This window comes from Convolutriloba macropyga, chromosome 8, assembly GCF_964194025.1.
Source record: "Convolutriloba macropyga chromosome 8, txConMacr16.3, whole genome shotgun sequence".
Lineage (NCBI taxonomy): Eukaryota > Metazoa > Xenacoelomorpha > Acoela > Convolutidae > Convolutriloba > Convolutriloba macropyga.
In genome coordinates this window covers 63,864,465-63,880,321 of record NC_134475.1, presented here as the reverse complement: position 1 = coordinate 63,880,321, position 15,857 = coordinate 63,864,465, and the positions used below count along the sequence as shown (strand labels likewise).

The window sequence follows — 15,857 nt, the reverse complement described above, 5'->3', positions numbered from 1 at the left end:
TTCGTAAGAATAAAATTTAACCGAGATATCTTTTCTTGTTTTTGTTTCAATCGCACTCTTAAATTGGGTATGTGTTGCGTTATAAAAGAGGATTGCGTCTCGTCTATTTTTCTGCAATGGTATATGTTTTTTCTCAGTAATTGAGGCTTAGTTTTCCTACAACGAGTTTTGTTTAAAATTTTTGCGATCCAACTTTCAGCGTACTGAATCCTGAACTATTTAATTCCTGGTTTGTTTAATGTGCCTCGTCAAAACTTTCCAATTACTCATGCAACGGCAAATCCTATACACAATGCCGTGTACTAAAAATTTTTATGTGGCAATGTGACTCAACTACGAAAGCTTAGAATTGTAGAGGCATCGGTAGGCTTGCGGTACCATTTGCATGAATTTTTATTTTCCTTTGGTACCACATATTGATGTCAAGAAAAGCCAGTTCGTCGCTTGCATCTACATTTTCAAATGTAAACTGAGATTATTACTTAAGATTTTTATGCAATGCGTTAACTTTTTTGAGCAATTATCCGCTGGTTGCTTTCGTAGTACATACAATATCGTCAACATATCGCGCAAAAAACCTCTAACTTGAGTTCTGTCATGAGTACTTTGTTGCAGTGATTACATAACCATACAACATCCCCCTTTATTTTGTTTTCTTCATTGCTTATTTTCTGGCACTTTGCATGAAACCAATTTCCACATTATTCACATTCAACTCCTTTACTATTCCAAACTAATTTTCTTGAAAAATCGGGGCATTTATCACAGAGATCTTTCTTCTCTGCTACTTTAATGTCTTTTCAGATATAATTGAGGCGTTTTAGAATATTGAACGCCAGTGTAAAGCGAATATGCGCTTCTGTGTGATCTGTTGTTTTGTAATTGCCTTTGTCCATCCGTGCTTCTCTGTGCAATGGAATTCATCGTATTGTGACTTTAAAAGCCTAAATTATGGATGCGTGCAATGTTCTTTGGAGAGAAGAAATCATCTCAGAGACCGGGACAAGAATCATGCGATTCCAATGGAACCTCACTTAGTGGAGGCTTTTCGCTACACAAACAGTTTTAATGTGTCGACGAATGAAGAAAATGTGGACGGAATTGCGTTTGTAATAACTCAGCCTGATGAGCCTCAATGGTTGACTGGATACTTTATTCAAATTAACATGGAGGAAGATAGAATTACAGGCCGAAGATCTAACAAGCTAAGATACAGACTTTACGTCAACTTTGACAATTTAGGTGCTAACGACAAACCAATAAAGGTTAGATTTTTAAATTTGAATTACTACCATGTAAATTAATTCTTCAAAGGGCGATGTTGCTCGAGTCTGCTACTCGGGTAAAGAATATTTTTCATCTTTCATAATAGTTTTTTTTGATTGAACAACGGTTTTTGGATCTATTCTGTCCCCCCCCCCCCCAGTGTTTTTTATGACCCCCAGTTTCAAATTGTATGATGTTATATAGCACGTTACTATGTAAGAAATAATTAGCACCTGCGCCTGGGGGTCATAAAAGATTTATGCCCACTAAGCTGGGGGGGGGGGGGGGGGGGACAGAATAGATCCCCGTTTTCTTCAGCGTATTTTAAGAAATATCAAAGGAGACTATTAAATTTTATGATGAAATTTTTGAGACTGAAAGGCATAGTCTTCATTCTTCCGGAACTGCATTTCAAGATTACATCCGTGTAATCGTTGTTGTAAACCCTCTTAACAACAATAAATAGGGTTTAATAGTTTAAACAACAATAAAGAGGGTTTAAAACTTTAAGGTAACTTCTGAATTACTGCTCCATCCTCCTCATACCTATAAGCTGAATTAGTTTTAGTAGCTGCGTGCATTTTTGACAAATTGATTTTTTTCAGGTCCGTTACAGTTCTCAATCAATTTAACATTTTGGATTGCAAATGATAGCTTTAGGAAGATGGCCAATATTGCTTTTGATAGAAAATTTTTAGATAGTCAGTTTTGGTTTGGAATTCACCAAAAATTTCTAGAAAGCTTTTGCCAATTTGTGTTTTTCTTGTTGGTAAAGTTTTTGCATTTGTTTTTCTCAGACTTAAAATATACCGGTCTGTTGCTTTTAACAGAAAGTTGCTGGTAAAACTTTAAAATTGTTAATTAAATGAAAGGAAATTTTTTTAAAAGCCTTGAGAAAAGCTTTTCTCTTTTTGAGAATTAAGTCTCTCTCTCTCTCTCGCCTGTTTTGTTTCTGTACACCAATAATATAATTCTCGAAAATTGGGCAAAAGGTTTCTTTAAAGGCTTTCGCTTTTGTCAGTTTACTAGCTGAAAACTGTTGATCCTGTAGTCGTAAACCGGACCGTAACACAGTTTTTGTCCACCGTCGATATTGTTAAGTTAAAACTACGATTAATGGAGAACCTCCAAAACGGTTCTCTTGACCTATTCTGCGTTCTTTTCAATTTTATCATTTGCTTTTAAATGGGAATTCTCTTGATTATGGACTCATGTTAAGAGATTAATCAATTGTTTTTTTTGTGGCCTGAGTGATTATTATTTTGTAACTTATGACATTGTTTATGACGGATTATGAGGACGTTCACATAAATAATTTTTAATTTTTAGTGATGATTTCATATTTCAAACCTTTTGGAAAATTTTAATGTTTTTTTTACTTTTGTTTAAGCATTAAGAATACAAAGTAAGTTTCCAAATTTGGATTGATTTGCGTGTTGAACAAAATTGGCGACAACTGAAAGAGTGCTCATTTTGTTCATAACTCTGTTTTCAAGACAAAAACAGAAAAATTTGGGAGTAAATAAGTTCTGTCTGTGCGATCAAAACTTTTTTGTTTACGTGCGGCTTCTTAAAGCGGTTTTTTGAACTTCGGCCTTTTGATTAAAACGTGAGAAGGATGAAAAGTGTTGTGAGGATTTTGAAAATTTTGAGGATGTTTGAAAGGAAATTGTTTAGTTTTTTTTGCGTTTTTTCTTAATGTCCTCAGTACTGGAAAAGTTTTAGCATCTAATAATGCTTCCACATTATGGTGTACTCAATTAATATTTTACAATCGCACGCCAGAAAAGCTACCGTTGTTGTATGATCTCTAATTTTATTTAAAATCTTATCTTTTTACTTTTAAATTTTTGGCTATTTGTTACTTGAACTCAGATCGCCTTTTCTAGTTTTTGTCAGTTGGTTTTTTAGATGATAGTTTTGTCAAATGCTAGTTTTTTTTGAAAGTCGAGATCTTTGAGTCGTTTTCCGGAATTCTTGTGCCCGTGTTGTTTAATTGCGCTTGAACGAAGTTCATAGCAATTATTGTAAACGTGTGTCTTTTTTATGCAAAATTTTTGCTTGACAATTTTGACTTTTCGAGTGACTTTTAAGCCCTTGAATTTTTGCGTTTCGCGTGATCTAAATTTCTCTCCCAATCATAATTTCAAGCAGCTGAATTCAATTGGCGGCAATATAATACTAAAAGTCAAATGAAAAGTGCGCCGAAACTGCTGCCATTTTTTTTCTTAATAGTGTATGTTAACCTCTAATGTAGTTATTTGAAGCCCACAATTGAACTTCTTAATCACATTTAGGCTCCCCCCCGACTGCGTTTAGCGGATTATGTTGTTTAGTTGTTCAACGTTTTGCGTGGAATGTGTTAATCTTCTCTCAGCTAGTTTCACTGTTCTCTTTCTGCTCAAGGTGCTTTTGCTCAGTAGAATAATCTGGAATCAAGAGATCAGTATCGAAAACGAAACGAAGGCAATGAACCCATAAAGCCCGATTTTATATGCCCGCCACTTCATGCTTTTTGGTATTTATAATGGCCCTGTCTTAAGAAGCTGCAGTATGTCCAATTACAAAATTACACCGAAATAATTACAAAAATCAAGTTGCCGTTTTTTCCGTTCTTTCAATCTTAATCGGGTTTGCGAATCAATGGCGGCTGTTTCCTGGCAGTCTGCAGTGTGTACTTATTTAAACATAGAAGTTGTTTTTTGCGTGTGTAAACTGCCAGAGAATTTTGCATCAATGTTGAATCAAAGGAAATTTTCATCCCTGATTAATCAGAACCGGAAACTTGGTTTAATTTTAATCATAGACTTTTTTGAGGGCCACGAAACAATCTGAAGTGAAGTTTTTATTGGCGATATGATCGCGTTTTTTTTTCGGTCATTAAAAATATTAAATTCGCTCATTTATAAAGGATGGCCGGAGTTTTTTTGGTCATGTCGTATGATTAAGGATAAGAAGCAAAATAATATCGATCAAATTTCCAACGTTTCCCTCTTGGTATTACTCTTCAGATCGCACACAAGTTGTTTTTTGAAAAAAATCTTCGTAAAAGTCAAGGACTAAAATTCTTTTTGATTAAAAGTATTTGGAAAACACGGTTTTCGGATCAGAAAGTTAGTCACCTCACTCGTCTGGCGCAAAAACATGAAAAACGATTTTTTCCTCCGAAAAATTATTGCGTCATTTTGAAAGGGAACCCGCTACCAACACTGCTAATTCCAATTAATCGTCACCATAAAAATGCTGTTCAATTGCTCTTGAACGCAGTTCATAGCAATTATTGTAAACGTGAGTGTCTTTTTTTATGCAAATTTTTCGATTGACAATTTTGCGCTTTTCTTCTAAAACATTCTTTGACTTCTCAAGTGACTTTTTCACGCTTTTGTTCATCATTTTTGAGTGATCTCTAGTTATACGAAGTTGCTAATATAATATCGGTTGCAGCATAGCAAAACTAAGTAACTAGTAGCGCAGAGGTTAGTGCGGGTGGGCATGGAGCGAGAGGTCAGTGGTTCGAATCCCGGTGGGGGCAAAGTTTTTGCACCCATAAAGAAAAATTGATCTATACTAAAGACCATGAATTAAATTGCCTCGCCTATCGTTCAAGAGCAATTCTTCCGACATTTGTCGGTTTATGTTTTAAAATTTGAAATTTTGCAATAACAGCAATCATAAGGCTAGGAAGACAATTTTCTGATTGAACCATGGACTAGTGGAATAGAAACAAAATTAAGGTAGTAAAAGTTGGTCGAGTTTTCTAGTATTTGAGCAACTTCCTGACAAAGCGTTTCGTGGTCAGTTATTCAAAAAAATATTATAAAATGAACAATGGGGAACTTTTTGATATTATAAATGTATTCACTAAATATTACATCAAATCACTGCTCTTATTGGTGGCATCTTAGCAAAGCAATTTAGAACATAAAAAATGATTTTTTACCATCCTTTTCAAAAACGTCGAATATTTTGTGAAAATGAGTTTCTTTCGACAGTTAATAAAAAAAATTTCGTGTTTCGGTTGTGTTTGCGAAAATATTATCTGAAGTGCGCACGGTTCAAATATTATTTTTTATCTTTCCGAGGTGAAAATGCAAAAACAGTTATTTGAAAAACTTTTAAACTTAAACTGGTTCAACATTAGTATCAACACTTCCGAGGAAAAATAGCAAAAATGCATTTGTAGTTTCTACTTATGTTGTTGTAATATAGTTTCTACTTAGGATAAGCCCGACAGCTGCCCGTTCTGTGTCAACTCATATATGTTACCGTAATGATACGCTTTCATTCGTTTTGAAAATTTATTATATTTTGGCGCACTCGGTTTGGCCTCATTTTTCTTTATTGCTTAAAATTTTACAAAGTCGACTTGATCACCCCCATTGTATGTAGATTTTTTGAACCAATATCTACGTATTCGATTTTTATGATTCCGAAGTTATCCGAATTCATCCAGTGGGCCGACCGTTTGTCCGCTCCCTCAAAATATCAATGAGTAGGTTTGGTCGTTTAGTTTTAATTTGAGAGCTGAATACCGGAAAAATATCAAGGAAGAAATACTAAGGGTTCAAAAATTCGCGTATATACGTGAGTTATTTTTTAATCATTAGAATTGGAGTTTTTGCTACCTTGTTTGCAAAATTTTTCTATCGTGTCTAGGTTTTTAATATCATAACTGTTGGGACTTATTTTCTCCACTTAGGTGAATGTTCCGTTGACTGAAATGTTTCAAATTATGGGCGAGGTTAGACCTCGTGTTTGGCTCAATCGAAGTTTGGGGTTGACAGTTTGCTCTATGCCCGAACGTGGTATCTCTGAAAAAGGAAATTGCTTCGAGCCTCTGTTATACCCGAACCCGACAGTTGATTTAGAAGGCTTTGAGAATTTTTCCGGCGAAGTTTCCGAATCGTGTGTATCGGAAAGCCGAATTACCAAAACTCCTGAAGAGCCTTCTCTCTCAATCTATCTTATTATCGCGGTGACAGCGCTTTTGATATTCGGCGCAGCCTTGCTTTTCGCTGCCACGGTTTGCTTCAAGAGGACTTCAGATATTAAGGAGGTTGGTTCGATGGTTCGAGGAATGATTAAGAAACGGAAACAGGAGAGTCACAGGACCCTGGAAACCAACGATATATTTGACATTAAGCATGACTGCATTTCTGCCAAGTGGTCCTCTGGTATGGACATTCACCGTCATCTGGGAGTGGCACTAAGATGTGACTCGGATGCAGAAATTTCGACAGTTCGCGATGGTGTCTTCAGTCCTGGTTAGTGTTTTGCTATTTTTATTTTAACGTGTTCGTCTTTCTTCATGCAAAATTTTTGCTTCACCGGTTTTGCGCTTTTGTTCTAGAACATTCTTGCCTTTCAACTGACGTTTTTTACGACCGTTTTTGCGCTTTTGTTCTAGAACACTCATCCTTTTCAACTGACATTTTTACGACCGTTTTTGCGCTTTTGTTCTAGAACACTCATCCTTTTCAAGTGACATTTTTTAGGACCGTTTTTGCGCTTTTGTTCTAGAACATTCTTCCCTTTCAAAGGACATTTTTTACGCTTGACTTTTTAATTTTGTGTGATCTTAATTGCTGTCATTCCGAAGTGAAGTTTGATACCAATAAAAGCAATCGTAAGCTATGGAGTTTCTCCTTTCTGCCACTTGCCTTGCAGCCACTTACCCTTTTCTGCACACCTCAATTTTCTGTTACCATGTCGTGTCGTAGCCATCCATGTCAGCCAGCGGCAACAAAGCCGGTCACTCAGATCAATTTGTCTGACTTTGGTCGGTTATGTTTGCATCAGTTCGTAACCGTTTTTGGACACTCAGTAGGTCTTTCACCTGTTCTTAAAAAACTTCACCTTTTTCCCATTTTTGAAAAAAATTATTTCAAACAAGTGGCCATGACAGCGAAAACATTTTATTCAGACCACATGTGAAGAAATTTCGAGCTTGTATGCAAATATACGTAATGTCGAATAAACAAATTTCGATACAAAGATTTAAAAAAGTACTAAAATTGAAGTCCAATTTGGAAGTATCTCCAGACGCAAACAGGATTATTTCATACAAAACTTCCAGAAAATTAGTTTAATTATTGTTTATAAAGTTCGGAAACTTAGGGTGTGATGAGAATCATGGCATCAATGAAAGTGACAAATTAATCAACCAGATAACGGTTTTTGCAAAATTTAATTTAAATAGAAACGAGAAATTTTGATCCCTTGGTTTGGAATTGTGAGCGTTTTAAAGGCAAAGAGGCTATTAATGTATATCCTAATCTGTTTTACGCATTTTTTCAGTCCTAACATGGAGTTGTAGAATCTTGTTCTTCGTTAAGTTTATAGAGAGGTGTATTGATTTTATTTGCAGCAGGTTCTCATACAGCAATTTTTTCAGCGTCTCAACTAAAGTTTTGCTTTCATTTGCCAAAAGAAAGGTCTCAATCGTGTAGATGGGACCTTACGAAGCTTTCTAAAAACAGACTCGGAGGTAGTGTGTGGAAATGGTTCTCGTGGAAATGGTTATCAAGGATTCTATACCTGATAACATTTTGTAAGGATATTCTTCACTTCTTCGAAAACTGAGATGAATCCAATTTTACACCTTTGTTTTAATTCAAGATTTTTTTGAAATTCTCTTAAGTTCAATTTTTTAAATTAAGTTAATCGTCTATGTTGTATCTTTCTGGGCACGCTGTGAAGTAGGTCGAATGACCTCGTTGCGTGTTGTGATATTCTATTGAAACTTTGCTGATTGTGATATTCTATTGAAAATTTTGTTGTTTTGATTTAATATTTTTAATATAATTTAATTAAATGTTTTGAATTAAGTTATTCTGAATTTATACTTTGCTAGCGAGGATAAATTAGCTCTCTCATTCTCTATCACTTTACTCTCTCTTTCTCTTTACTTTAACTTTAGACCCTAACACTGGTACCCTCATAGGCTTAATTTTATTGGTACCCTCATCTTCCATGGGCGTAATTTTGTTCCATTAGTAAGTTATATAGTGAATACACGAAAACCATGTTCTTGCCATATTAAACTTAATTGCTCTAAAAAAATTTTTTAACAATTATTTTAGTCCTGTGGTCTTTTGATGTGATTGTTTCCTTGACCGATTTTTCCTTTGACCCATTGGACTTTCCGTCTTCAAAAACGGGATAACAGGTAGCGCCCAGTGGGCATCAAGTTCTTCTAGAGCCTTTCAGCTCACTAGTCTCCAAGTATGCGATTCACAGAAACTGTTTTGGAGATGTATCCTCATTGTGTCAAGGGCGGTTCTTAGGGTTTTGAGTTTGAACCATTTAACTTTTCTTCCTCAATAACAGGATAAACAGGTAAAGCTGGGAGGGCATTCAGCCACTGAGCAGCTGTTAGAGCCCTACTAGTCTTCAAGGGGACCATTCACCGAAGCTGCTAAGACAAAGCCATGTCAGGTTAGGAAACTGACGTTTTTATATTTTTGGTGAAAATAAGTAATCGGTGTCAAACTGTGATTAGCAAAATTTTTAATTGCCCTCAAACGAAGTTTTTGGCAATTATTTTAGTCCTGTCGGTCGTTTTTAATGCGATTTTTCTCTTGACCGATGTTTCGTCTGACCCATTTGACTTTTCGTCCTCAAAAACGGGATAAACAGGTAGCGCCCTGCGAGCATTAAGTTCTCTTAGAGTCTTTCTGCTCACTAGTCTCCAAGTATGCGATTCACAGAAACTGTTTTGAAGATTATAATTATGGTGTGAAGGGCAGCAGTTTTAGAGGTTGAGCCCCCCCCCCCCCACATACACAAACACACACATCAATCCCCCTCTCTTCTTCACCCCCCCAATCCCCACCCCTGCACGTCGTTTAAGCCGTAAGGGCCTCGTGCAGTCAAAGACCCCCTCCCACCGTTGCCCCCAATCTCCATCACACCCGCGCCCCGGTGCATCTCACGCCCGCTCTAAAGCTAGCTTCACTAAGCCGTGGCTAGCTACTGACGAAGCCAACCGCTCGCCGGTCGTTTGAGTTTTTTCTGATTTCATGTTTTCGTAGTTTTTTTTCATGATCATACTGAGCTAGTTTGAGTCAATGTTTTTTTGGCAGTTTAACTGTTGAATAAACCGTTGTTCCTTTTTAGCTTGGAAATGGCTGATTACAGTCCCAGGTTGTACATGTGTCAGTTTTCACAGTATGTCAATGTTTGTCATTGTGGTGTATCATTGTGTGGTAAACTACCATTATTGAACAAGCTCATTTTGTGTACGCTGTGTAAAGCGCACCAGGAACTGAAATCAGGGCGTTTTGAATTATAACCGGCAGTTAGCATTTTAGGCGGTGCGACGTTAAAATTAGCACCAAGTAAGTCTATTCATTGTCGAAACTGCGTTATAGAATATAATTTAAGAGCATTGATGCAGAACATTCTATTTACAATCGAAATACAGAAATCTGAAATCAATTTGAATAATGCTCATTTTCTTACATGTCTGAAATGGGGTAAAAGCATCCTAAAGCCGGAAAAATGATTGTCAATGTGTTCTGTTAGAGTTTAATTTCCCTGAAACAACATCCGAAATACTCTTAAAATTGTCAAAAGTTTTTGATCAATCGATGTGCATTTAACATTTTGAGCAGCTATTTGTTTCACAGCGTGAACGAGAACAAGTCTTTCGGTACTGTAATTGGCTATTGGTATTTCCTGACCTGATGGACTTGGAAGTTGTTCTTAAAAACAACTCTTATGTCTTAGTTCAATGTGACAAGAAACCAAAGCGCTGTTATTGATCGCTATTATAGAGTTCCGCATTATTTTTTCACCTAGTTATGTCATGACCTTCTCTCGCACACCTGAATATTGCAAATTAATATTATGCTCGTAGTTCGTACGCTAAATTAGTACTTCCTTTTGCGTTGGACGCTTTGTGATTTTGGCCTTTGTTTTAGGCACGATTTGACATCCCTTCGTCTGAGATGAGTTGTTAGTTGCTCTTGAACGAAGTTGGAAGCAATTATTGTAAACGCGTTGGTTTTTTCTGACTTTTCGAGAGACTTATGCGCCCTTGACTATTTCGTTTTATGTGATTGATATTTCTCTCATTCGCAAGTGTCAGCAGCTGAACTCAAGTGGCGGCAGTTGACTACTATACGTTAAATGACAAGGGCGTCAAAATTGGTAAACTGTTTAATAGCCGCGTCAGCAATTCCAGGTGGCTATTAGTGCGCTCCTATTTTTAAAATTCAAAGAATTTGAATTGTATTGGGGCGCCGTCTTTTTTTTAAGATCTGTTCACATTTTCATGATTTTTGGAGTCAAATTGGAGTAGTGATTTTGGTCACGCCGAAACAGGAAGTGGAGTGAAAAATCGAGTGGTTTTGCGGCGTGAAATTTTTTCGCTCTAAATATAAATTAGAGTGAGAAAACGGTGTTTGAACAAAAATTCGCTTTCTCGCTAGTGGTTTTTTTGTTCACATGCGGCAATTTCACTTTGATTTTTACAGTTTTTTTTAAATTTTTGGGATAGGGTTTTTTCTAAATGGTTTTCCCAATCCACTTACAGTCCGTTCTTGGTCTAGTTTTCTGTTTAGTCCATGAAAATTCTTTGAATTGTACGTCAGGACTTGTCCTGCTATGTTTTTTTTACTTCGTCTAACAGATTTTTGTTTCGTCTTACCCTGACTTCTTGGAATTGACTTTTTCAATGATTTCAGTGATTTCTACTGCTTTGCAGTTAAAATTTATGTTCGTGACGTCATTTCTGCTTTTAGGTCAATTGAATGACTTACCTCACAAAAAAGTGACTTCTGAACTCTTTTATAGAACTTCAAATTTATGAACATTTACTAATTAAAGGTCAATGGTGTGCATCTAAGTAGTGCCAAACTTATATGCCCTAAGAGCAAACGTGTCTCATAAAAATGACAGTCCGAATCTAACCCAAAAAGTCTAGTGGTCAATTAAAAAGCTGGTGGTCGATCAGTCAACCTTTTTTCTTTAGTTGTTTCAATTCATGGTAGGCCACAAGCGGCTATTTTCCGGCAATATGCCGGCTATGTTTTCTCTTTAAATTTTGTTAGTTATAGTGGCATATAATAATCTTTAATGACGTCATTTGAAGCCCCCTTAATGAATTCAGCCCCCCATGTAATCGCTGCAATAGATTCGAGCTACCACTAGCAATTTATGATACTCGGTTATGTTTTCAATGGATCTTGAAAAACAGGTCAAATCGTAGACCTAGAGATTTGAAATCTACACTTTTAACTTGTGATGGTACTCATGGTTTTTAGGATGTTTTTTTGGTACGTATCTTTTCGTTTTCTATTTTGGCTGTATCAAATTCAGAAATATAGCAATTATGTGAGAAGAACTGAACGATTTTAACAGAATGTTCTTCCATTTTCTATTATTGTATCAATTTTCGCTTATAGAATGTTGAAGTTTTCATTATGCTATTTTTGATGACAAGCGCTGGATGGGGTGATGATTTTACTTACTGATTGGAGCAATATTGGTTGGATTTATTAGCTTTTTTAGTTTTCTCTAATTTCCCTTAGATTTTGGTACTTTTTCCAACTCTTTTGTTCAGGTTACTGAGGGCATGTTAATTATCGAATACCGACAGATTTTTACCTATCCTGAAGGTCAGTAATTTTAAAATGCACGTCGTGTTTTAAAACGGTTTGCTTTTCTAAGGAATTGTTCACTTTGTTTCAATCTGTTGAGTATATGTATGAGGTTTAAAAAGACCCTGAAAAGCGAACTGAGTATATTTAGTGATGAATCCAATTTTTGGTAAAAACAGGTGGATATTATGCTTAAAATACATGAGACTGATATTTTAGATTTGATTCAGATGCAGTTTTTTCCGTTAGATCTGAATCAGATACAGTTCTGGAACTTAAAAAACAGTTTCTAGGTCAGATTTAGTAGATTTTGTGAAAGGAGGCTTGTTTTGAAAATTGTTTTTTTTTTCAAATTATTGGTTTTCTAGTTATTTTCCTTTCGCTCTTCGTTTGTCGTAGATTTTAAGCTCTCCAGTTTGCTTTGCTTCGCATACAGGGCTTGAAATAAGGTGTGGCTCATATCCAAAGGTGTGGCTTTTAGCACATTTTTGGCGCAAAAGTTAATATCATATTGTCATTTTGTTTAAGTTTTTTGAATCAAGTGTTACGTATGTGTTAAGCTTGCTTTTGTAAACAAAAGCGTATTTTGCAATCACTTTTACTGGGTAAATAATGACTTAGATCGCTTAAATTGATTTACCGATCCGCTAGCAGTGGATCTTACATAATAAATGATATTTAACGTTTTGTTGGTGTGGACCGACTCATTTAGTTGCTCTCAAACGAAGTTTTTAAGCTTTGATTTTATACAGGCCGGCGTACAGGTCGAGAACGGGGGCTGTAAAGATGGTGCCATTGAAGTGTGTTCATTTCATTTGCTGGCTTTTTTTTGTAAGTGAGAGTTAGTGCGGCAGCTTCGTTCAAGTCGTTTCTGAAATTTTTACAGCTATCTTTGTTTATTTCATTATCTATGATTCTTGCGACCATTCGACTTCTTGAATTTCCATGATTTCTACTGCTCTGCAGTTGAGTATTTGTGCTTGACGTTATTTGCTACTCTCTTTTATTCAGCTTATATGTAAATTGGGTGGTAAATTCTTGATTGCCCGCACGCAGAAATTGACTGCATGCCAATTATAGATAAACTTTTAAAAACGTTTATCTATTTGAAGATAATAGTGTCACAACGATCCCACAAATGTAAGTTTTGATTCTTCTTGATTAGATTTCTTGGATTTTCGTTTCCAAGATCTAAATTTTGAAGATCTCCTATCGCTGTTCCTAGAGCGTTTTCCTTCAGGTGTCGTATAGCAAAGCTCCACATCGAACACTTAGAATTCTAGAAAATAAATATGGACGGTTTATAACTATCGTTCTTTGTTATTTCCCAATTCCAATAAATTTTGAGGTGTATTGCAGCTTTCTTCCGGCAATCTGCTGGTTATGTTTTGATTCTTTCGATTTTCAGATAATTTTTTTCGATTTCAAGATAAATACAGTTTAATGAAATAAAGCGGCATTTTCGGTTGTTTTTAAGACTATGTAATTTTTCAGCTCAATTGACCGTCAAACTTTGGTGTTGAAAGCAGATTTTGAGATTTTTTGACCTGCCGTATGGAAATTTCTGTTTAATTGCACTGAAACGAAGTTTGAAGCAGATATTGTAAACATAATGGTTTTTAATAGCCACCGTCAGCCGCTCTACGTTTATTATTTAGGCACTGTCATTTTTTTGCATCTCAAAGAACTTGAATTGTATTGGGGCGCTTTCTTAAGATCTGTTCACACATTTTTACGATTTTTGAAGTCAACTTGAAGCGAGGATTTTGGTCACGTTGAAAGGGAGTGGTTTTGATGCGTGAATTTTTTTCCTAACTCCTTCCTCGTTTGAGTCCTGATTTACCTCACTCAGTCTCAACGGAATGGATTTTTTAAATTTTTTACTCATTGAATTTCCTATAGTGAATACAATGATGGGCAAAAGAACGGAATCCAAAGAAACGGGTAGACCCAAAAAGCTGTCATTAAGCTATAATACATTCGGTTAGCAAAGTTAATTACAACGATTGCTAACCGTGCGTCAAGCTTGGCTAAAGTGGCCATTGTTAGACAGTTTGCCGGTTCTGTTTTTATGCAAAATTTTTTCTTGGCCGTTTTTATGTTATTGACGCAATTTGCGTTCCTTTTATGTGAGATAAGTTTTTAGTTGCTCTCGAACGAAGTTTGAAACAATTTTTGTAAACATGTTAGTCTGTTTTGTGCTTCCTTGGCTTGTTCGCCTTGCGTGATCTAAATTTCTTTCATTTCTAACTGTCAGTAGCTGAACTCAAGTGGCAGCAGTTAATTACTATGATTCAAATGAAAAGTACGTCAAAACTTTTTAACTTTTTTCAGTGGTTATAGTTTCTTATAATAACCTCTAATGACGTCATTGAAGCCTCCTTGGTGAGTTTAGTTACTCCTCGACTGAAGCAGGCTGTAATAGATTTGAGCTCCCACTAATCGTTCGAGAGCAATTCTTCGACGGTAGTAGGTTATGTCTTCACCTCTGTTCTGTGAAGTTTTTAAAAATTTGTTTTGAAACCCATTGCTTGGTATGGAAAGGTCTTCTCTATTTGAACTGGCTTTCTGAGTGGATTCTCTTTGAATTGTTTTTGGAGCCTTGTCCTGCTTTTTTCGTCGTCGAGAGTTTTGTAACGATTACATAAAATTTAGTTTTTAATCATGCTATTTTTTCGCTGGCTTTTCTTGGTGACGCAATTTTTTGTTTCTAATGAGTGATTTTTTAGTTGGTAAGCAGTTTTTTCAATTATTTTGGCAAGCATTACTTAACGATCTCTCGAATTCAGTTTTGCTTACTTTAATCGCAGTTTTAAGACAACCGATTTCATGTGACTTTTATTGAAATAGTTTTAGGGCAGATTTTAGTAGCAATTCATGAGACAGATAAATTCTTTCAACAAGTTATGGCATCAGGGCAATTGATAAAAGCTGCAATTTTCCTTCTTAATTTAAAGAAAATTGTTGGTATTTTGACATTTTAGGTCTACAAAACCATTCTCTGGCAACATGCTAGCTATGTTTGACTTTTTCTCTGTATTGCTATTTTTAGGGCTACGATCGATCGGTTCTCAGTCGACGACTACAGGACCAATTGATGCCATCGACTATGATTACTCAATTCCCGAGAACTATGAATTCGGATTCTATTTCAACAATACGCGCTAAATTCTAAGTTTTCCAAAGAACTAAAGCCGAAAATGGTGCACAGCTATGAATGCCAAAGCTTGATCATCAACCTGGTTACCTGACACTGGGTGATCTGACGTTAGCCATTGTATTGCCTGTCATCAAAAGCTATTTATTTTTGTTCAAAACATAAGCTAATAACCTTTGCCAAATCTTCGGGTCAGGAATCAAGAACAATAGGTGCTTTGCAGTAACGTTACCAGTGATTTTTAATAACCAAACTGATTTGGGTCGTGTTGGGTTGCGTAATCTTGGGTGACTTGATAATTGTTTATCAAAGCTGTAGTTTTCTATAAAACACGATTTGAATATCATAGTTTCTGATTTGCGTGATTGAAATCAGTAATTTTGTACCGTCATGTGACTGAAAACATTGTGCGTCCTATATTTCATTTGTAGTTTTTCCTAAAAAGTATTTGTAGGAAGATTCATTTGCTTTTAAATACTCTGAAAATAATACCTGAAAACAATACCTATACTGCCTATCTCCGGCGATTATTTAGTTCAAGATAAGCATTCTATTTAAAAAAATGTGAACTAAAACAGAATCAGGTTTTTCATTATATGATTTTCAAGATTTTACAGAAATTTGTATAAAAATATCTCAACGTAATAGTTGTCGGAAGGTTTTGATGAATTTTTGCAAATAACCGCTGGAGCTTAACTAGGATCAAATTACAAATACTGAAATATTTGGGGTTGTTTCAATGGTTATGTGGTGATAGTTTTTAACTAACGTTCGTTGAGTGAGCCTACGTTCTTGATACCGTTGCTAACTCTGTGCAATGTCTTTGCATA

General features: G+C 35.8%; 1 protein-coding gene across 2 annotated transcripts; it reads left to right on the top strand.

The window, feature by feature from the left end:
- Window positions 1-366: 366 nt before the first annotated feature.
- LOC142344259 (uncharacterized) lies at window positions 367-15,570 on the top strand. Of its 2 annotated transcripts, XM_075395825.1 has the most exons (4): window positions 367-1,265; window positions 5,966-6,530; window positions 9,385-9,411; window positions 14,923-15,570. In XM_075395825.1, exons 1-4 carry the CDS (start codon window positions 852-854, stop codon window positions 15,036-15,038), a joined length of 1,122 nt encoding a protein of 373 aa, XP_075251940.1. In that variant the 5' UTR covers window positions 367-851; the 3' UTR covers window positions 15,039-15,570. The 2 variants fall into 2 exon arrangements, with proteins under 2 accessions (XP_075251940.1, XP_075251941.1); XM_075395826.1 differs by lacking the exon at window positions 9,385-9,411 and having other exon boundaries at window positions 390-1,265.
- The last annotated feature ends 287 nt before the right edge of the window (window positions 15,571-15,857 follow it).